The sequence below is a fragment of the Ascaphus truei genome, chromosome 4, assembly GCF_040206685.1.
Source record: "Ascaphus truei isolate aAscTru1 chromosome 4, aAscTru1.hap1, whole genome shotgun sequence".
Lineage (NCBI taxonomy): Eukaryota > Metazoa > Chordata > Amphibia > Anura > Ascaphidae > Ascaphus > Ascaphus truei.
Window position 1 is genome coordinate 47,195,144 of NC_134486.1, and position 22,997 is coordinate 47,218,140.

The 22,997-nt window shown below is 44.0% G+C and overlaps 1 protein-coding gene across 6 annotated transcripts in view; it reads right to left on the minus strand.

The window, feature by feature from the left end:
- Positions 1–22,997, minus strand: part of HHAT (hedgehog acyltransferase) — a 640,323-nt gene that overhangs the window by 521,480 nt on the left and 95,846 nt on the right. For all 6 annotated transcript variants that reach the window (XM_075595711.1, XM_075595708.1, XM_075595707.1 and 3 more), the window contains one exon: positions 19,858–20,020. In XM_075595711.1, the coding sequence (XP_075451826.1) occupies positions 19,858–20,020 (163 nt within the window). The remainder of the gene's footprint in view (positions 1–19,857; positions 20,021–22,997) is intronic.

Consider the following 22,997-nt stretch of genomic DNA (forward strand, 5'->3'; position numbering starts at 1 on the left):
TTTCCAATAGCAATGTGGAAGGATGTAGTAGGGCCAGGTTTGGGAGGTAGTATAAGGAGCTCTGTTTTTGCCATCTTAAGTTTCAGTCGGCGGATGGCCATCCAGGATGATATTCCAGAGAGGCATTCAGAAACTTTGGTCTGTATAGCAGGTGTAAGGTCAGGGGTTGAAAGGTAAATTTGTGTGTCGTCAGCATAGAGGTGATATTTAAACCCAAAAGATGTGATTAGGTCACCTAGAGAGAGTGTGTAGAGAGAAAAGAGAAGGGGTCCCAGGACAGAGCCCTGGGGTACCCCCACAGAGAGATCAATAGAGGAGGAGGAGGTGTTAGCAAAAGAGACACTGAAGGTACGATGGGAGAGGTAAGAGGAGATCCAGGATAAAGCTTTGTTCCGAATACCAAGAGTATGGAGAATGTGAAGGAGAAGAGGGTGGTCCACGGTGTCGAATGCTGCAGAGAGGTCGAGTAATATGAGCAGAGTGTAATGACCTCTGTCTTTGGCAGCGTGGAGGTCGTCAGTTATTTTAGTGAGGGCTGTTTCAGTAGAGTGAGCAGTGCGGAAGCCAGATTGTAGAGGGTCTAGTACAGAATAGGTGTTGAGAAAGTGTAGCAATCGAGATAATACAAGACGTTCAAGGAGTTTGGAGGCAAAAGGCAGGAGGGAGACAGGTCGATAGTTAGAAGGACAGGTAGGGTCAAGCTTGCTGTTTTTGAGTAATGGTATAACGGTTGCATGCTTGAAGGATGAAGGAAAGGTACCAGAGTAGAGGGAAGAGTTAAAGATCTGTGTGAGCATAGGGATTATAGAAGGAGCAAGAGGTTTTAGGAGATGGGAGGGAATGGGATCAAGAGGGCAAGTGGTAGAGGGAGAAGAGGAGATCAGCAGTGATACATCCTCCTCCAAGATAGCAGAAAAAGAGTCAAGAAAGACAGGAGGAGAGTTGGGAAGCATTGTGGGATGGGAGGAGGCAACAGATGGGATGTTCTGCCGTATGGACTCCACCTTTTCCTTAAAAAAGTCAGCAAAGTCCTGAGGTGAGATGGAGGAAGAAGAGGAGGCAGCTGAGGGTGGTCTGAGTAGAGAGTCAAAGACAGAAAAGAGACGGCGTGGGTTAGACTTGTGTGTGTTGATTAGTGATGAAAAGTAGGTTTGTTTAGCCTGAAAGAGGGCAGAGTTGAAACAGGATAGCATAAATTTGTAGTGAATGAAGTCTGCGAGCGTATGAGATTTCCTCCAGAGGCGTTCAGAGGAACGAGTGGAGGAACGCAGCATGCGTGTGTGGGAGTTTAGCCAGGGTCTGGGGTTAGAAGGGCGAGGACGGCAGAGAGAAAGTGGGGCATGAAGATCAAGAGAGGAAGATAAGGCAGAGTTGTAGTTCCTGACCAGGTTGTCAGGGTCTGAAGCAGAACTGAGAGAGGAGAGGGAGGAGCGTAAAGTGGAATCAAGAGCTGGTAGGTTAATAGAGCGCAGGTTTCTGCAAAAACGAGGGCGAGATGGAGATGGAGATGGAGAGAAGCGAGAGAGAGAAAATGAGATGAGGTGATGGTCGGAGAGAGGAAAAGGGGAAATGGAGAAGTCGGAGAGAGAGAAGTTTTTAGTGAAAACCATGTCTAAGTAGTGGCCATCCTTGTGGGTGCTGGCTGCAGTCCACTGTTGAAGGCCAAAAGAAGAGGTTAGAGAAAGAAAGCGGGAAGCCCAAGGGAGAGAGGGGTCATCAATGTGGCAGTTGAAGTCCCCAAGGAGAAGAACAGGGGAGTCTGAGGAGAGAAAGAAAGAGAGCCAGGATTCAAAGTGAGAGAGAAAGGCAGAAGGGGGATGAGTAGAGGAAGGTGGGCGATAGATGACCGCCACATGGACCGGGAGAGGAGAGAAGATCTGGACTGTGTGAGCCTCGAAGGAGGGAAAAGCAAGAGAGGGGGGAATAGAAACTGTTCTGTAACGGCAGAGAGAGGAGAGTAGGAGCCCCACGCCTCCACCCCTGCCACCAGGGCGTGGAGTGTGGGAGAAGGAAAGGCCACCATAGGAGAGGGCAGCTTCCAGAGCAGAGTCAGACTGAGTGAGCCAGGTCTCAGTTATAGCAAAGAGAAGCAGGGAGTGAGAGAGAAAGAAGTCATGCACAGAGAGGAACTTGTTAGAGAGGGAGCGAGCATTCCAAAGGGCACAGGAGAAAGGGAGAGAGGAGGGAGGGTGGCAGGGGATGGGTATGAGGTTAGAGGGGTTGACACCAGAAGGAGTAGAAGTTGCATGTGGAAGGCGAGGACGAGAGCAAGTAGAAATAAGGCAGGGACCAGGATTGGGAGAGATATCCCCAGAAGCAAGGAGAAGCATGGACAGAAAGAGAATGTGAGAGGATGATTTGTAGGGGTGTGTTTTAGTGCAGGTGGCATAACTGTGTGGTGACAGAGGGCGCAGGTAAGAGAGGAGTTCATGTGAAGTGAGAAGTGGTGAAGTAAGGAGAGATGGCGAAATATGAATAGAGTTAGAGACATGATGAGGCTGGTGGAAGGAAGTGCATAATTTTAGAATAAGTGAGGTTACAGTAAATATAAAAAGTAAAGGTGGCATCACAGCAATAGTAATGTGTTGAGATGTGCAGTGTGGGATGATAACCTCCTTTCCAGCGTAGTTCAAATGCAGGAATCAGAAGCAGTAGATTGTGTTCATTTTTTACACTTCTTTTTTGAACTTCCTTTTTTAAACTTGCATACTACTTGAAAGATTTCTACTTAAAAGCATTTCTGCTTAAGAGCAAAGGCTGCAAGCAGCAATGGCTGTTGTGAGTTTACTTATATACATTTAGAAAGTCACCTGGTTGGTACAACAAACTTAATTAGCACATGTGAGGGTGGTTAAACCAAATTGTTTTTCAAAGGTGGGTGTTGTCTTGCACAAGTGTGAAAGATGAATTAAATTAAGGCAATAGGGGGATGATTTCCATACAGACAATTTGAGATGTTTTTACCTAAATTGAACTAAAATGAGCTAAATAGACAGCAGGGTATGAGGATTGCAGGACACACAGACAATTTGAGATGTTTTTACCTGAGAAAAGACAAGAGATGAGATGAGAAGCAGATCAATGGTCCCAACTTCCTTTTTTAAACTTGCATACTACTTGAAAGATTTCTACTTAAAAGCATTTCTGCTTAAGACTAATGACCCATCGGATTAACACAGCAGGGGTCAGTTTGAATGGGACTGCCAGGGACCCCCACTGTTAATCTGATGGGTCATTAGTCAATGCAGAAATGCCTTAAACTTGCCTTAAACTAGACCCTGCATGTACCTGGGTCTTTTTGGCGATTGCCACTGGTTTGTGTTAGAATAACCGTCGGCACAACATTACTATAAACTCAAACAAACTCTGTGAATTAGTGTAAACCAAAAAACAAAAAGGAGATAAAACAAAAATCAAAGGTGTAAACAAACCAACCGCCGTGCTGGTGCTCCTATCCTGCTCAGAGGTGTCTGTAAGTGGAATATATGCAATACCTATGCACTGACCTATATAGAATGAGTGAATCTACAGTATAGGCTACCCCTTGGAGTCCACATCAAGATTATAGTAATCGATCTAGACGTCAAGTAAATGTGTTGTCTAAGCCCCGCTGTGACTATCCCAAACTCTGGGTTCAGAAGTTGAAGTTCTGAGACAAGCGTCTCAGTCACACTCATGACGTCATCTGATTTGGCGTCATTACTACCCAACGCACGTTTTGTTCTACTGAACTTCTTCGGGGGTGGGCGGATCTCTGTAGTCATCGGGTATTGATACATATTTGTTGCCAAGGGAACCTATCTGCACCTATCAGCTGCAGAGAAGTCTACATTGGGGTTTGTGGCATATTTACATAGCAAAAATAGAGAATCATCTGAGGAGGCCCATTAAAAATGCCGGGAACAACTTCCCATTGATTAAAAAGAAATTAAATAATAAATAAAATGTTAGGTGACTTCTTATTAGAACTGTAATCTGATAGTGAGTTACCAGAGATCTCACTCTTCCATCTGTGCTCTACCGCAGGGGAGCGCAATTTTTTCCCCCTGTGCCCCTCTGCCGGCTGTCCTGCTCTCCACATGCCCCCCTCCCTCCCTCCTTACCGTGGTTCCCGGCGTCAGGGCATCACGTTGCCATAGCCATGGCGACACGACTCCAGATGCCGGCTGAACCATGGTAAGTAAAGTTTACAGAGGTCTTCACCACTTCCCTGGCACTTAATTTAAGTGCCTTCGGGAAGCGCGCGGGGCCTCTGTAAACCCTGTGCCCCCCTGCAGTTAATTTCGCGCCCCCCCCAGGAATAAAGGATAGACAGAGTTGTCATCAATGGAACCTTCAGGTTGGGCTAAAGTGGAGTACCTCGAGGTTTGGTACTGGGACCACTGTTTTTTAACTTGTTTATTAATGACCTTGAGGTTGGCATAGAGAGCAAAGTCTCCATCTTGGCCAATACTAAATTGTGTAAGGTAAAGAGCAGGATGTCATTTCTCTACAGAAGGACTTGGATTGGCTGGAAACTTTGGCAGGTAAATGGCATACAGAAATATGTAAGGTTATGTATTTGGGAAAAAAGAATAAACAGTCAATTTACAAATTAAATGGGGGAAAATTAGGTAAATCCTTGATGGATAAAGATTATGGGGTGTTTGTAGACAGCAAGCTTATCAATAGTGCCCAATGCTAGGCAATACCTGCAAAGGCAAATAATATTGAGTCTTGCATTAACCGGGGTATGGATGGAAGGGAAGTAAACATAATTATGCCACTGCATAAAGCCTTAATGAACACACAATCCCTGGAAGCTCTAACCCCAGAACCCACCACATCATACTAGATATATTTGTGTCAAAAGGAGTGTTACTGAGCGTAGCCAAATGTATGCAACAAAAGACAAAAATACTCAATGCTACATCCAATGTGACAAAATACATACTGTAGTTAAATACTTCAATGTTAGTATTCTCATAAGTAAGGGTCATTTAATTAAACCCTTTGGCCAAAGCATTATAAGCCTGCAGCCACGTCACGGCATGACCAGTATGCAGGTCCGAACACCAACTGTGAAAATTCTCATTTACCCCTGCTGTGGAGGGAGAATGGTCTCAATAGACCTGTTCTGCAAAAGTACATGGGGGAGCACGAGATTTTCGAAGGGGGGGGGGGGGGTGATTCCAGCACTTACAGAGGCCCTGCGCTTTTCCCCACAGCATTTAAATTAAATGCCGGGAGGCACGCCAGGCCTCTGTAACTCCCTCTTACCTGCTCTCAGCCGGGTTCTGGCGATGTGTCGCCATGATATCGCGGCGTCAAATGGCAAACACGTTGCCATAGCAAACACGTTGCCATGGCAACGTGACGACACATGCCGTTGTTACGTCAAATGACGCCGCCAATAAGTTAAGAGTGGGGGGTGGGCGCAAGCAGGCATGGGACGCTAAGACAACAGTTTGCACGCCCCTGCTTTACAGAATGGGAAGTTAAAATGTGGAATTTCTTACCCATGGAGACTGTCATCACAGATACAATAGTTATCTTTAAAAAGAAAATGTTGGACATCTTTTTAGAAAGGAAAGGTATACAGGTACAGTATTGCCCTGGTCCAGTTACCAGTGCGGGTCCCCGGCTCTGGCACGCTTCCCCGCAAACCCCCTTTCCCCTGGTGGGGTGCCGCGAGGTCAGCAAAGGCGGTGCGGCGAGATAGCAGGCGGCGCAGGGAGGCTCCGGCGGCTCTCCACTGGTTGGTTCCGCCATCCAGGCGGGCGCGCCATGTTGGAATTGGCCACTCTCGCATGTGCAGACGAGTGCGGCAGCCATCTTGTGCGTGGCGAAATGGGCGCACATGCACAGCAAAGTGTCGGGAGTTGCGGCGGCCATCTTAGAGGTGGTAGACGACGCGCAGGAGAGTGTAGAGAGGCAGGAAAGCCCCCTAGATGTTGCGTGTGCGCAGAAAAGTGTCGCGGCGGCCACAAGTCAAGCGCAGACGCAGATAGAGAAAGGTAGGCGGCCAATAGAGAGGTGCCCATGCGGTCCTCATAAGAAAGAGCCTCACAGGGAACTACAATTCCCAGCCGGCCTAGAGGTAGGCAAGTCAGGTGGCCCTAGTCAGCCAATAGGGCTTGCAGCTTCCCCTGCAGGAGTTAGATACATTGTATGGGCAATGTGCAGGAAGTTAGTTGGATGCAGGAAGAGATTGGGGAAGGTAGTGTACAGAGAGCCGTGCTCTGCTGTACTAGGCCAGAGATATACCCCAGGCCCCAGGTAGGCCCCACTTCCCACTAGGTTTAGTGGGTAAGCTCATAGGGATCGGCCCTAAGGTAGGGACCCTGCCCCATTATATGTGTAGTGGTCAGGGACACAGTGTCTGCTGCAGTTTCTGAGGATCTGGTCTGAGGGTCAGATCACTGTTTGCTGTGTGCTGATTGAGAGACTGGTCTTCACGGTGGGATCGTCTGGCGAGACCCCATCCCACGCGGAGCACAGTCATCGCGGCTTCGGTAGATCCTTTGAGAAGATTGTCATACCCAGGTGCTGGGAGCATCTGGGCAGGTATCTACACCTTCCACGTGCACCAACCTTGCTGTTCATATGTGACAGGCCTGATCACACACACTTGGGTGGATTGGGACTAATGGGACACAGGGTTGGGGGAGGAAGGTGTGGGGTTACAGCCCAGTGAGGGGCTAGTGTTACAGATGTCAGTATTGGCAGATTGTTATGCATATAGCTGTTGCGGTGTGTTATGTATAGAGCTGAAACAACAGGGAGGGGATAGGGAGTGATCACAGGACCATACTAATTAAATGATATAATTAATACATAGTGAGGTAATTAAATTGTGGGTGCAAACTGTGAACTGAAAAGTGAATCAGAAAAAAGGGGGGAAGGGAAACACAAATTGATTGTGCCCCTAAAAGAATTCACTAAACTGCACACCTACAACGTGTAAAAGTTAACTTTTAATATATTTACTTAAAACATATATTACCAAAGAATTGTGTAAAAAAACATCCTGTGGCATTATTGCTGAATTGTTTCTATGTCCCTGCGCATGCGCTATACTAACAGGCAATAGGAGTTATCATTTCCAAGTCCAAGCGCAAGCGCTACACGATCGGACAATAACAACCTTAAATTTCTAAGTCCATGCGCATGCGCTATACAAACGGATGAAATATCTCCTAAATATTTCTAAGTCCCCGCGCATGCGCACTAGGTACGCGCAGAGGGAATTATTTCTAGGTCCCCCGCGCATGCGCACTACGAACGAGCAGAGAGAACTGCTTCCAAGTCCCCACGCATGCGCATTACGCACGATCTTCAACAGTCAATAATCTCTGAGTCCTCGCGCATGCGCAATGAGAACAGACAGCAATGGCTAATGATTTCAAAGTCCCCACACATGCGCACAACGCACTGGTAGAGATTACTGCTTCTAAGACCCAATGCATGCGCAGTGAGCGTGGACGTAGTACAGTAATAGTTTCTAAGTCCTCGCGCATGCGAAGAAGCCGCTCTGTGCGTCGCGAATACCTTATGGACTTGTAAGACACGGCAATGTTCGGCGAAATGATTAGAAACAGTGCAATTGGGGTGTATAGCCTAGGATTGCAACTAGATTAATCCTAGTAGCAATTGAATTGTTTATTTAGCAAGTTTGAGCGCGAGCGCAGTGCGCATGCGCAACAGCTGTTAGCTATTGATTTTTCAATCACGGCATAGCAATGGTATAAAAGGGTTCAGCCCGCTCTCCCCCAGTAAATGTTGTCCCTGAAGAAGCTCCTTTGCTGGAGGGAAACGCGCGTTGGACGCGCAATGTTGTCAGTCTCCTACTTGGAGCTGTTTTAATGTAATGTAGTGCTTGTAGTCTCCTGGTTCACTGTGTATAGATCTCAGTATTTGGTCAGATAATTCTATCTCCACAGTCAGTGAGCTTGTTATCTCTGCTCTCCATGACATATGTGCTCACAGAGTTTAGGCTGTGAACTCACCAGTTATATTGCTGTGAATGTGAGTCCCATCTAGTGTTAACTTACCAGTATTTTTACTGGGAGTGTTAACGTTATCACTCTGAGTACTTGTACTTCATCACACTGACTACCTGTCAATGGTAACAATTGCAGTAGGTTCGCTGGATACTTACTCACTCAATCGCTAGCTGACTGGTATATATATACACATACCATTGAGTTTCACAGCTGTTCCAGAGGGGTTTTATGCCCTGACTTAGAGCATCTTGTGTCGTCTACTTCCCATCATCATTAGGTTGTACTGGGATAGTATAATTATACATTTGATGACATGGGTGCTTGATATTATTGATTTAATCCATTTTTAAACTCACTTTACACAATTCTTTGGTAATATATGTTTTAAGTAAATATATTAAAAGTTAACTTTTACACGTTGTAGGTGTGCAGTTTAGTGAATTCTTTTAGGGGCACAATCAATTTGTGTTTCCCTTCCCCCCTTTTTTCTGATGTATAGAGCTGTTAGTACTCTGTGATGTATGTTATGATGTTATGTTACGGATCCCTATAGTAAACCCCTTTAGCCATAACCTTTGGTGTGGGCTGGTTACTTTATGGATGTTCCTATGTGAGGGCCATTCTACATTTGCAGAATCCCACATAGGTGGAGGCGCTGACCGAAGAGACATTCCAGGAACACCCCAGGTTCCCAGTAAGCGGAGACTCAGGGCCCCCTGTTACCAGCAGGTATACGTACCACACATATCATGTGTGCATATCTGTTTTAGTTGTATAAAACCAATACCCCTCCTGCATTAGCAGGGACTGCATTGGCATGATATAGTGAGGCATCTTAAAGTGAGCTTTTAAGTGAGAAAATATAGTTAGACTATAGTTTGACTAGAGGTGACTGGGGACTTCATCTTTCTGCAAACTCTTCTGCACATGACAACAAACGGTGAGCTATTCTGATCACACTATGATCCATGCTGTTTAGTCTGCACACACACACTTGGCTCTAAACAGCTCCATGCAGCATTACCTACCTCTGGCATAATGAACCTGCTTTTTACCTCCACTTTGTTCTTTCTCGTGGCCTCATTGAAATGTTACTCTCTCTATCCACTACACACTCCCCCCTCCTGGCCCACGCCCAACATCACCATACACCCTGGATTACTCAAAAGCCTTGCACTATCTACTGAATGTTGGTGGAGAACCATGAAAAACAGCACACCAACCACGCACACTTAAATGGCAAACATCATAAAGTAACAACTTACAAAGAACTACTCAAATTTCTACTCATACTATTACTCTCCTTGGCAGATGATATTGAATCTAACCCAGGCCCTCCCATTACAACTCTGTCCCATACCCCCTTCAAATTCCAATAAGGGCTATCTGTCGCCCATATAAATATCCGGAGTCTACTGCCCAAACTGGATGAACTAAGGGCATGGTCCCTTATGCATAAACCAAAAGCCATCGTTCTTACAGAAACATGGCTAACCCCTAAAACCCCTGATACACATATTGCCATTCATGGATACTCCATTTCTAGGAGAGATAGGTCAAAGAGAGGAGGAGGGGTGTTATTTTATATTGCAGACACATTACAATTTACACCGTTAAATTGCCCCCCAAGCCCACCCTCTTTTGAAATTTTAGTTGCCAGAATCTGCCTCCCCTTTTCTAAGCCCATCTTGCTTCCTGGCATCTACCGCCCCCCTAAAGCCCCTCTACAATCTCTGACTGATATCACCCAGTTTCTTGGCTCCATTTACTCTCTGAATGAGAAGAGTGAGCTGCTAGTTCTTGGGGATTTTAACTTCAATTGGCTTGACCCTAAAAACCACAAAATCCACACACAAATCAAATCGCTTAACCTATCGCAACTCATTTCCCAAACCACACGGACAAACCTGAAGTCGCACAACCATTCCTTGCTTGACGGGATTTTCTCCTCAAATCCCAGCAGAATCCAATCCTCTGGAATCCTTCCTGACATTTTCAGTGACCATGCAATAGTGTACTGTGTAAGGAAAATCAAATCGCCCCAATCAAGCCCTAAAGTTCTCCTCACTAGAACATTTAGAAACTTTAACCCACAACAGTTTCTGGCTGATCTTACCAACTGCCCTTGGCATAGAATCGATTTAATTACTGACCCTGATTCTGCGCTGGACTATTTCCAATCCGAAATCAAAAAAAGGGGGCTACCCAAAGCTCTAAAACGGAGAGTTTAAAAATAATGAATAATAGGCAATAGTGTATGGGACAACTGTGGTCTGTGTTACGAGGTTGAATGAAGAACGTGGGATGTAGAATAAGTTGATTGGAGATGGGACCAGAGAAAGGAGTGTGTGGAGTGGGAGTTCCTTTGGAAATCGCTACATGGGATATATACACCGTTGGAGGAAAGTAATATTACCTCTCTTAGGGATCCCTCAGTGTAGCCTCCGTTACCTCCACAGGTCCGTCTGGTCCGGTCCTGGTGCAGACCTCACATATCTCTCCAACCTGCTGCCGTCTGCTTCTTACTCAAGTTGCTGGAGCTCCCGAGTGCCGGGAACGCTCCCCTCGCTCCGTGCAGCAACAAATCCCATATGGCGCGTCCTCCAGGTCACAGTGCGTCTCTCCAATCCAAAAAACAGTATGCAGGCAAAGATGATTGGTATGAGACAGTCTCATACCAATCATCTTTGCCTGCATACTATTTCCAATCCGAGTTCTTAAAACTCTGTGATACCCTTGCTCCACTACGCAGATTAAGGGTATGGGGTGCCCACCTTCCATGGGTTACACCTGACCTTATAGCACTCTACCAGTTCAAGGATGCCTTGTGGAAAAGCCACAAAGTAACTGGCACTACCAAGGATCTCAATCACTACAGATGCCTGCGGAACATGTGCACAAGGCAAACAAGGCATGCAAAAGCACAATATTACTCTGACAATCTCCTCCAGAACACATCAAACCCAGCTAACTTCTGGAAGGTTATCAACAACATATTCCAGCCTTCTAACCATCAACAGCCAAGTAATATCACTAAGGCGATATTACTCTGACATACCCCACCGACATTTCAAATGCATTCAATGATTACTTTGTGGGGTGTGCTACTAACTTATTAGCGAAACGCAGCCCAAACCACAAACCTGAATCTCATCCTGGGAGTACCCCTATAGCCCCACCCCCTCCCAACACTGCCCACAATTTTCAATTTGGCCCAGTATCCGAAGAGGAGATTACACAAGGGCTTCTCAAATTAAAACTAAGCAGCCAATGTGGACCTGACTTACTACAATCTAGGTTTCTAACACTTGGTGCCCCAGCAATTGCCAAACCAATTGCTTCCATAGTCAACTCTATCCTGTCTGCCGGCCATACCCCTAAGACCTGGAAAGCTGCCAGAGTTGTCCCAATCTTCAAAAGTGGGGACAAAAACACTGTCTCAAACTACAGGCCAATCTCACTTCTCCCAATTCTATCCAAAGTTATGGAAAAATGTGTCCACTCCCAATTAAGCGATTTCTACACCAAGACAAATTTCCCTAGCCAATTCCAATCTGGCTTTCGCCCCAAACACTCCACCGTAACTACCCTGCTAAAAGTTTGCAATGAAATCCAGTGTGGAATGGAACGGGGTCAACTAACTGGTGCAGTATTCCTAGATTTTGCAAAGGCTTTTGATACAGTTGATCATGCTATCATGCTTAACAAACTCCAGAGCTCTGGAATAGGGAAGCATGCTTTAAACTGGTTTCAGTCCTACCTATCAGGTAGATCCCAACATGTGTCCATCTCTGGCTCTAACTCTAACCCCCTGGATATCACCTGTGGCGTCCCGCAAGGCTCTGTTCTGGGGCCCCTACTCTTCTCAGTGTTCATCAATGATCTTCGCACAGCTTGCCAGGAAGCCTCAATACACATGTATGCAGATGACACAATCCTATATGCACACAGCCATAGCCTCTCTGACCTTCAACACATACTTCAGTCTGACTTTTTCAGACTCGAAAACTGGATTTCCCAAAACATCCTGTTTTTAAACACTGACAAGACTGTAACAATGGTATTTGAGACCAAGACTACATTTTTAAAGCTTCCAGCGACTGAGCTCCAGATTAGAACCAACACTAACACCACCCTAACACTCCTGTTACTAGTTTAAAATACCTGGGCTTATGGTTTGACTCCCACTTAACATTCGGGATGCACATTGATACCCTGACAACCAAGACCTATGCCAAACTAGGGGTACTTTACAGGAACAAATCCTCCCTAAGTCTCCTGGTCAGAAAACATATCGCACAGCAGATGCTAATGCCAATTATTGACTATGGAGACATAGTATATGGCTCAGCACCTCAAATCTACCTTAGCAAACTTGACACCCTCTACAATTCAATTTGTCGTTTTGTTCTCCAATGCAACTATAACACACATCACTGCGAAATGCTCAAAGAACTAGATTGGTCATCACTCGAGTCTAGGCGCAAAGTTCACCTTTCCTGTCTTGCCTTCAAATTTTTTATGGGCAAGCTACCCAGCTACCTGAACAAGCTCCTCACCCCTACCACATGCAGCACCTATCACCTGAGATCAGACTCCAAAAGACTGTTCATGGTCCCAAGGCTCAACAAAGTATCCGGCCGCTCCTCCTTCTCTTACCGTGCACCCCAAAACTGGAACAACCTACCAGAGACTCTCACATCCACCACCAGGTTAAGTTCTTTCAAATCTAAGGCTGTCTCACATTTTAATCTGGTCGGTAACTGTTTCATACGCCCATCATATATATTATCTTTAACTGTGCACGCAATTGTCTTGTATATAATGTATACCCTGCTCATTTATGTAACTGTATTTGTAAACATGTATTATTTGTCTTAACTCTGTGCCCAGGACATATACTTAAAATCTAGAGGTAACTCTCAATGTATTATTTCCTGGTAAAATATTTTATAAATGTAACCAGGAGAGGAGTGAATATCTTCCCCGGGAGGCCCAATGTGAGATTGGGTGGGGGAAGCAGGGTTACACAGGGATATATCAAATAAGTAAAAATCGAAAGGATGTTGATCCAGGAATTAATGTGATTGCCAGTATTTGAACTCAGGAAGGAATTTATTTTTCCCCTTTATGAGTTATCATTGGATATTTTTTTACTGGGGGGTTTTGTTTGCCTTCCTCTGGATTAAAAAAACTGTAAATACAAATATTGGATAACGTATCTGTCGTCTAAATATAACATACAGTAGGTTGAACTCAATGGACACGTCTTTTTTCAACCTCATCTACTACAGTATGTAACACTAACAAATTTAGATAAGGTGTTTCATACCGGAGTGATTTCATAATGCAGCAAATCTATTATATACAGTATTAATAAGTAAAATGATGGCTTTCCACAATAGATCTGTTCAAAATGCGATTTTAAATTACTTTGTTTACCCACCAATTGTGAGACGTTGAATTGAGCAAATTTATTTATTTATAAAATATTTTACCAGGAAGTAATACATTGAGAGTTACCTCTCGTTTTCAAGTATGTCCTGGGCACAGAGTAAAACAAAATAATACATGGTTACAAATACAGTTACATAAATGAACAAGGTATACATTATATACAAGACATTGCATGCACAGTTAAAGAAAATATATATTATGAGCGTATGAAACAGTTACAGACCAGATTAAAGTGTGAGACAGCCTTAGATTTGAAATAACTTAAGCTGGTGGTGGATATGAGAGTCTCTGGTAGGTTGTTCCAGTTTTGGGGTGCACGGAAGGAGAAGGAGGAACGTCCGGATACTTTGTTGAGTCTTGGGACCATGAATAGTCTTTTGGAGTCTGATCTCAGGTGATAGGTGCTGAATGTGGTAGGGGTGAGGAGCTTGTTCAGGTAGCTGGGTAGCTTGCCCAGAAAGTATTTGAGGGTGAGACAGGAAAGGTGAACTTTGCGCCTAGACTCTAGTGATGACCAATCTAGTTCTTTGAGCATTTCGCAGTGATGTGTGTTGTAGTTGCATTGGAGAACAAAACGACAAATTGAATTGTAGAGGGTGTCAAGTTTGCTAAGGTGGGTTTGAGGAGCCGAGCCATATACTATGTCTCCATAGTCAATAATTGGCATTAGCATCTGCTGTGCAATACGCTTTCTGACCAGGAGACTTAGGGAGGATTTGTTCCTGTAAAGTACCCCTAGTTTGGCATAGGTCTTGGTTGTCAGGGTATCAATGTGCATCCCGAATGTTAAGTGGGAGTCAAACCATAAGCCCAGGTATTTAAAACTAGTGACAGGTGTTAGGGTGGTGTTAGCGTTGGTTCTAATCAGAAGCTCAGTCACTGGAAGCTTTACAAATTGTCCCCGTTCCATTCCACACTGGATTTCATTGCAAACTTTTAGCAGGGTAGTTACGGTGGAGTGTTTGGGACGAAACCCAGACTGGAATTGGCTAGGGAAATTTGTCTTGGTGTAGAAATCGCTTAATTGGGAGTGGACACATTTTTCCATAACTTTGGATAGAATTGGGAGAAGTGAGATTGGCCTGTAGTTTGAGACAGTGTTTTTGTCCCCACTTTTGAAGATTGGGACAACTCTGGCAGTTTTCCAGGTCTTAGGGATATGGCCTGCAGACAGGATAGAATTGACTATGGACGCAATTGGTTTGGCAATGGCTGGGGCACCAAGTCGTAGGAACCTAGATTGTAGTAAGTCGGGTCCACATTGGCTGCTTAGTTTTAGTTTGAGGAGCGCTTGTGTAATCTCCTCTTCAGATACTGGGCTAAATTGAAAATTGTGGGCAGTGTTGGGAGGGGGTGGGACTATAGGGGTACTCCCAGGATGAGATTCAGGTTTGGGGTTTGTGCTGCGTTTCGCTAATAAGTTAGTGGCACACCCCACAAAGTAATCATTGAATGCATTTGCAATGTCAGTGGGGTTTGTCAGAGTAATATCCCCCTTAGTGATATTACTTGGTTGTTGATGGTTAGGAGGCTGGAATATATTGTTGATAACCTTCCAGAAGTTAGCTGGGTTTGATGTATTTTGGTGGAGATTGTCAGAGTAATATTGTGCTTTTGCATACCTTGTTTGCCTTGTGCACACGTTCCGCAGGCATCTGTAGTGATTGAGATCCTCGGTAGTGCCAGTTACTTTGTAGCTTTTCCACAAGGCATCCCTGAACTGGTAGAGTGCTATAAGGTCAGGTGTAACCCATGGAAGGTGGGCCCCCCGTACCCTTATTTTGCGTAGTGGAGCATGGGTATCGCAGAGTTTTAAGAACTCGGATTGGAAATAGTCGAGCGCAGAATCAGGGTCGGGAATTAAATCAATTCTGTGCGATGGGCAGTTGGTAAGGTCATCCAGAAACTGTTGTGGGTTAAAGTTTTTAAATGTTCTAGTGAGGAGAACTTTAAGAACAAATGCATGGCATGTATATCATCTTCAAAATGAAAACATAGCTTTATGTACATACTGTACTATAAAGATTGGTTGTATAATATTCTTACCTCTCTGTTTCACCGATTGCAAAAATGACTGTTAAACAACAAAGGGCTCCCTTAAAATGGGAAAATAAAAACCTCTTTCTCCATAAACTTTTCTAAAGGATTAAAAAGCATTTGGGGATGTGAAACACACGTACCAATATTGTCTCCTTATCACTATGTGCTGGCAAGGAGGGAATTCGGGCATGGTAAGAAATATGTTCTGTAAGCCTGGCAAAGGCACGGAAAGGAAAAGGGCGTGTTCACATCGGCCTATATCTATTAAGCGGTGCTATACACGAAGACACCTACCAGTGCTATAATCCTGATACAGTACCTTCTTGATTTGTTAGATGATCAAAATCCATATTGCAAACGGTTGAATGAGGAACTATATTATGAAGAATACATGGGTTTAAAGTTCTTAAATGTATAAGATGGCTTTCTCCAGAGCATCGCAGAACCTTTTTAAAAAAAATATATACATATATATATATAATTTGTGATTTACTGAACAATCTTAATGTGGTACGGTTATAGATCCAAGAAACTTTTCAAATGGCACTTCCAAACCTATAACTCAGGGTGGCCAACCCATAAACTACCCTTTTATTTTTCTTCATTTTCTTTTCAAATAATTCTAAGTAGCTTTATAGTGGGAGCTCAGTCATAATAAGTTTGGGAGTTTTTTTTTTTATCACAAATAAATCTAATGAATTTAATATTTGTACCTTTCTACAACCGTATATCTGTTCAAACTCCTTAAAATAGCAAAAAGAGCTTTAAACTCCATGTTTAATTTTAAATTTCTTTACGCATTTATTTTTCCATCCACTATGGTGGACGTGCGTTTGCTAAGTAGAATTTTTTTATTTATTTTTTTTAAATATACGATATTCTGCAAAATATGAACTCTTTCAGTTCCTAAAAATGAACTGGGAAAAAAAAAAATTCTTTACTGAAAAGCAGTAAAATGGAGCGACAGAACCGAGTCAGCTAATGCACATAATGTCATTTCATATGCAAAAATAATGAGAACAGCTCATGCCCAAACATATTTATAGCTCACACGCTGCTGAAAAGCACATTGACAGAAGTTGGTTATTTTAGTCATCAATAGCAGATAGATCGGCCACAGGCGAGACTGAGGAACAACGATTTTTTCCTTCCTACTGGATTCTCTTTTCCGGTAGTTTTAGAAGGAAAATGAGAGAGAAAGCTGTTCAGACCCTACAGGTGAAGTCCCCGGTTCCGACCCGCTCTCCAGGGGCGCTCCGTGGGCGGTCCGCCGGCTGCCAGTGGCGGAATTTCTGCCCAAACCCCCCCACCGCCGCCGTGCGGCTTCATCCGCTATTGCTTGTAAAAGGGTGGGTGGCGCAGCGCGGGGTTCCCGTGCGGGTGGCCGCGGGGAGGGCGAGACGGAACCAGAAATTTCATCTGTGTGTACCGAGCGTCACAACCGTAAAAAAAAAAAATCGTTAAATTGACAGACAAAAAGAACAATTATAATGTGCTTATGAGTCCATGTGCTAACTTTTATTTTTATTTTCTACTGTGCATCTTAAGTATCAAAAACGGTTTTAGTCCGGCATTCTGTACAGGCGCAAACACATGGGACGTGCGTGACGCACAGATCTAAATGTCTAGTACAGTGGTTTCCAACCTTTTTTTGGTTAAGGAACCCTAGAATTACATTGTGACATTCTGCGGAACCCCAGCCCTCTCTAATAATGTCTCTGAAATGTGAAGCGTTGTAAATGTGTCTCTATTTAATGCAATTTTCAAATGAACAGAAAATTGCAGGGAACCCTTTAGGGATGCCCGGGGAACCCAAGGGATCCTGGGTAACCTGGTTCAAAAACACTGGTCTAGTATCTCTAGAACTGGGAGGCCCTGAAGCTACAAAATTGTGTGGAGCACAGGGGGACCCACCAGTTGAAAAACTGCTAAAAAAAAACAACACAATTTTAGTTTCAGGTGGGATTGCTGCTTTAACCCAAGTAACAAATGCAAGGTTCAAAGAATATATACAAGACAGTATAAGGCCACCATGTAATGAATAGCAATAATCCAATCTTTACTTTGGATTAATATATTCGGACACAAAGAAAGTTATGGTGGGTTAAAAAGTGACAAAAAAAAAAAAACATCTACCATACTGTGTATAGCAAATACAAATATTACAAATATTACAAATTACTACTTCACATGTTTAACAGGTCCACAACCCTGCCTTTCCCCATTATTTCATAGGCCGCGTCCATAGTCAGTGCAACGGCTCGCGTGCTGCAAACAAAAGGGTGTAAGGCAATGAACATGGCCATAGAGAGCGCGTCTGCGAGCGATGGCGCGGCTGCGTTTGTGAGACAAAATCTTGTGATTTTGACGGGCGACGGCCAGGTCACGTGCGCGGTTCAGCCAATGAGGGCGAAGCGCACACGTGACGTCATGGGCACGCCTCCGAACTGTGAATCACAGTGATCTTGGACGCCTCCCTGTCGCGTCTCCTCCTCCAGATTCCTGTGGCCACGGATCACCTCTGCAACAGGCGAGCGCGACGCCATGCGCTCCGTCGTGCACGCCTACTGTATACAAGGCCTTAGCATATTATGCTTTCACTGCAGCCAGGAATTCTGGGTAACGGTATGCAAATGAGTACAGTGTGTCACTTTTTGCTTCTAATCTATTTTAACATGGATCCCCATATGCTTATGCCTGCCGTATTACACAGCTTTTTTTTTTCAGCACAGCCTGGGTTACATTAATAGCTCTAACGGTCAATAAAGGCCACATTCTACATTATAACATCATAAAACTGAGTGGAGTTTTCCAAGACTGATCTGGACATTTTTAAAATACAACAAATAAACTAGTAAAGGTGGTTTCACCAGTACAGTAAATTAAACAGGTATGACATGGAAGCCATACAACAAACGTTGACCTCCCAAAGGTTTCCATTATATATACTGTAGTAAGTTTGAGGAGTTCAACCATAAAAGAGCAATCCAAGCGCTTTTTTAAAATACATGTATTTATTTACATAGGATTGAAGCAGGGGGTCTCCGGGGCTGAACCCCATTCATTTCAGCTCCGGGACCCCTTGCTTGGAATTGATACTTGCCTCCGTAGGAGGTGCCGGTAGCTGCTCCGGCTGTGCTAGCCGGGCTTTAAAGTTTAAAGCTCCCGTGTAACTTGGGCCAATAGGAAGTCAAACCTGATGACGTCACGGCTTCCTATTTGCCCTGCAGGGTGCTGGGGCTTTGAAAATCAGACATTACGTGATCCCTGATAGCCAAGCAGAACGGCTACTGTCACTTACTAAGGACGTAAGTATCTCCGGAGGCAGGGGGTCCCCAGGGCTGAAATTAACGGGGTTCAGCTCCGGAGACCCCCTTCTTCAATCCCGTGTAAAAAAAAGTTTTGGGGATTGGATTGCCGCTTTAATAAGGTGCATAGTGTATATTGTTCTTTAAAAGACAGACGTACATCTTTCACAAACTAATCAGTCTCAAAATCAGTTTCAGCCATTAAGTTGAAACATTGATTGCAACAACATGAAACGGCCACAATTCATCTCACTGCCCTGGCTTTTGTCCTGTAATATAGAACATCAATCAATTCTGCATATTTTTCCTTCTATTTCAACCCAACATTCATTGTTAAAGCACCAGCAGTCGTTGATTTAGTATATCTGTAACATATTGGGACACTGATATTATTTTCAGAAGACAAAACAATCATCTGTTTTTTTTGGTTATTAATTCAAAATTGAGTCAGTTCTTTAAATGCAATTTAATCATTAAACACTTTATTACCCCCCCCCCCCCGCTCCCCCCCCAATATCTATTTGCATTTGGTCAAATAAACATTGGTCTTAAAGCAACATACTTCACCACTTTTAGCCAAGAGGAAAAGTAGATGTCACACACGGACAACCACATTTTAACAATCGTAGCTTGGTTACTCAGTAAATGCAGATGTAGAGTCTTAAAATGCTCCAACATACCATACTAGGCCAAAACTACATCTTTACATTAGTATGTCAAGTGGTATCGGTGCATTTGCCAACGGCCAGTTAGTCATTTCAGGGACTTTATCTTTGGTTCCACGTTATCCTCCTACAGCCTTGAAAACACTTTGCTGGTAACACAATAGGACAGACATTTGTGCTGCTTCTAAATATCTATCTTGAAATGTATTGAATGGCATCTCAATTATCTCAATTAGTTATTTGAGAAACCCCAATGAATGAAGGAATATTGATTGCAAATACCACACCTGTAACTATTTAATAATAGATTATTATTACCGGCAAGGTAAAAAGACAGTAAAAAATAAAAAATAAAAAGGATCATAAGCCATGTTGAACCTCCAGCACTGTATTTCTACTCACCTAAGGCCCAGCATGACACGTATTCTAAAAGAGGATAGTTGCTGTAAATTGCATGTATGTACATAAGGTGAAGCATCAGTTCTGCCAGCCACCACCAGAGAAATAAGCGAGCTATGTCCTGGGCTAATCCATAGATCTCAGGGCCCACATCTTGTTTTTGCATCTGAAAAATATAAAAGGTACCTACATCAAGAAGTCCCCAGGCATTTTCAATAACGCAAGCTCAGTCCAATTACTGATTACAGGCAACAAGCAATAATACAACCCCCAAATTGTTACGTTTGACAATAAAAGCTCCTAGACTGGACTTAACAATCTACACATTGTGGGATTTATATTATAATTCCTCTGCAAAAAAAATATCAGGGTTTCCTTAAAAAAAAAAAAAACTTGAACTAATATTCTAACCACTAAGTATGTAAGGATGATTTTAGTTATATACTGTAGCACCAACAATAAACACAGCAGCGTACAAAATACACATTAGTGTCAGGGATCATCACCCAGACTTGGGTGGAAACAGAAGAACATAGGCTACGACAAGTGGTGACCAGGCTGGTAACAGAGCAGGACAAGTCAGGAAGGTAACAATACACATTTAGTATAGACCTGGTCAGGCAGGCAGAGGTTCAAGCAGGCGACCCGCAGCAGGACAGGTCAAACCAGACAAAGAGGCAAGGTACAGTACAGATAAGAACTTTAAGAGAGAAGTTCAGAGAAGACAGGCAGGGGTCATGACATGAAACTATCAGCACCAGTTGGAATAAGCAGGATTTGCGGAGAGTTAGGCTGCGTCCATAGTTTAGCAGTCAGAGCTCCTCCGCGCTCACGCTGAGGCTCGTCTGCGCAATCAGGAGCGATTGCATGAACTAACAGATGAGCCAGCACGCACGATCGGGAGGCGGGGGGAGGCGGGGCACTGACGTCACTGGGCCAATAGCCTGCGAAGCGCCGTCACGGCGCCGTGACGTTGACGCGGCTTCGCTCTGATTGGAGGTTTTCAGCCGACAGCGCACTCAGAAACAGGTTCTGCTGTTGGCTTAAAATCCCTGCGCCTCAGCACACCTGCGGACTCTCGCGGGAGCCCCCTCTCAAGACATCCTCATTGAGGATGACGGGGCTCATCGCGGAGCGTCTGCACGGCTCAGCGCAGACTGTCCTATGGATGCAGCCTTAGGCTGCGGCCCCGCTGCCGCTGACCGCGCTCATGCTTGAGAGCTATGACATCACCAACTCTCTAAGCATGAGCGCCGGGTGTCCTGGCTATTTCGGAAACACGCGCAGGGGAATTGAGGGCAAGTTGAGCGCTTGAAAGTTAATTTTTTTATTTTTTACTCAAGCGCCAAGCTTGGGAGAGCATGCGTGCCCACGCAGGAGCGGGGACTTACAGATATAGATTTATGTAAGTAAAAGCGACAAACGCTGCGTGCTCAGCACGCTCAGTGCTAGCATGGCTGCAGCCTTAGAGCAACCAGGCACAGTCTTAAGGAAAAATTATTTACCATATTGGTTGAAACTGCAATTTGTTCCATTTATGGACGCAAATACCTATTGACAGCCACTTCAGAGAATATAGAATTACTCCTTTAGTGTTCTGGCAACTGGTCTGGGCTCAGTAATAGTTTTCAGGAAGGGTGTGCCCGAAAAGTTGTGTAGGGGCGAAGGCTGCAGTTTAGTGTTGGTGAGTGTTTCTGCGTTCTTCAACACTATATATAGAACTGTGGGCTCTTCCTGCACTGATGAAGGTGTAACTGTACACCAAAACTTCGACACTTTAATAATAGTTGCATTAACTAATTTACTTTGTGATTATTTGGGTTATAAACTAAATAACTAGTATTTTTATATAATTGTTAGCGCTACATTATCCTTTTTTGCACAATACTTGCATTCATACTTTTTTTATATATAGAAATATTTGGGGAGAGCTCAGCCAATTGTCTCATGTTAAATATTTAAATATATTTATACTGTTGCTAACCAATGAGTCAAATGGCTGTAAAATAATTGTATAAGATCGGGCTTTTATGTGTTATATAGTCTCATTCATCCTACAACTGTTAATAATTAAACCCGTGTTAACTTTAAATAATACATTCAGTAAAGTTACTCTGCCCTTTAATACCACTGTTGACACCTCAAAGTTCACACTGTAATAAAATGAACTATAATTTTTCAATCATAGAAGCGGAGGATAGAATTCCCATTGAACTCACTGATAATGCAAAACCTCATTAGCCTATACAGTTTGAGAGAACATTCATCTGACGCGTGGAAACAATTACATTTTCAGATTTAACAATAATATATTAACCCAAAACATTGCTTTGTACTAAGGGAACATGCACATGAAACAAAGACTGCTGTGTTATGGAGTGGAAGGGAAAGATAAAAGTTATAACCTTCATTAACAAAAGAGGATGACATTTCCGTTCTTTTTTTTTATGTAAACACTGGTGCAGGGATCAAAACATATAATTTAATTAATATGCAAACCTATTTGACTTGTAAAGTGTCTGCATCTACAGAAGGCTTGGTACTGTATGTGACTGGAATGAGTAGTGTTAACATAACACCCAATTAACAGAAGTATGTCATCTCTCCTGCGTATATACAATACACTGGCAAAATATAAAACTAATCTCACTAGACAGAAAAATAGGAAGATGACATTTTGGTGAAAAGCATTTTTGTTTAACCCTAAGACCATTTTTTCCAGTCAATTCCAAGGCAGCTGGGTCAGTCCCCTAAGACAGCGGTGTGCAAAGGGGGATGGGGGGCGCTGGATTTTTTTGGGGGGGCGCGTGCGCTTGCAGAGGCCCCGCGCTCTTCCGAGGCCTTTAAATTAAATACCTTGATTCAGACGCTGTGACGTGTCACAATGGCAACGCGGGGTGACGTCACATGGCCGCATGGCCGTCTCCATGGAAATGGGGTCACATGACCCTGTGGCGTCATTTGACACCGCACACAGGCGAAGGGGGGGAGCAAGGGGGAGCTGGCAGGGGGGCGCAGCTCCAAAAGATTGTGCTCCCCTGCCCTAAGCCAAGCCTACAGTAGCCATTTCTTGCCATCTCTTTGTTAGAACAGCGGAAGATATGCTCCAACTCATTTCATACAGCTCTTCGGAAAGTACATAA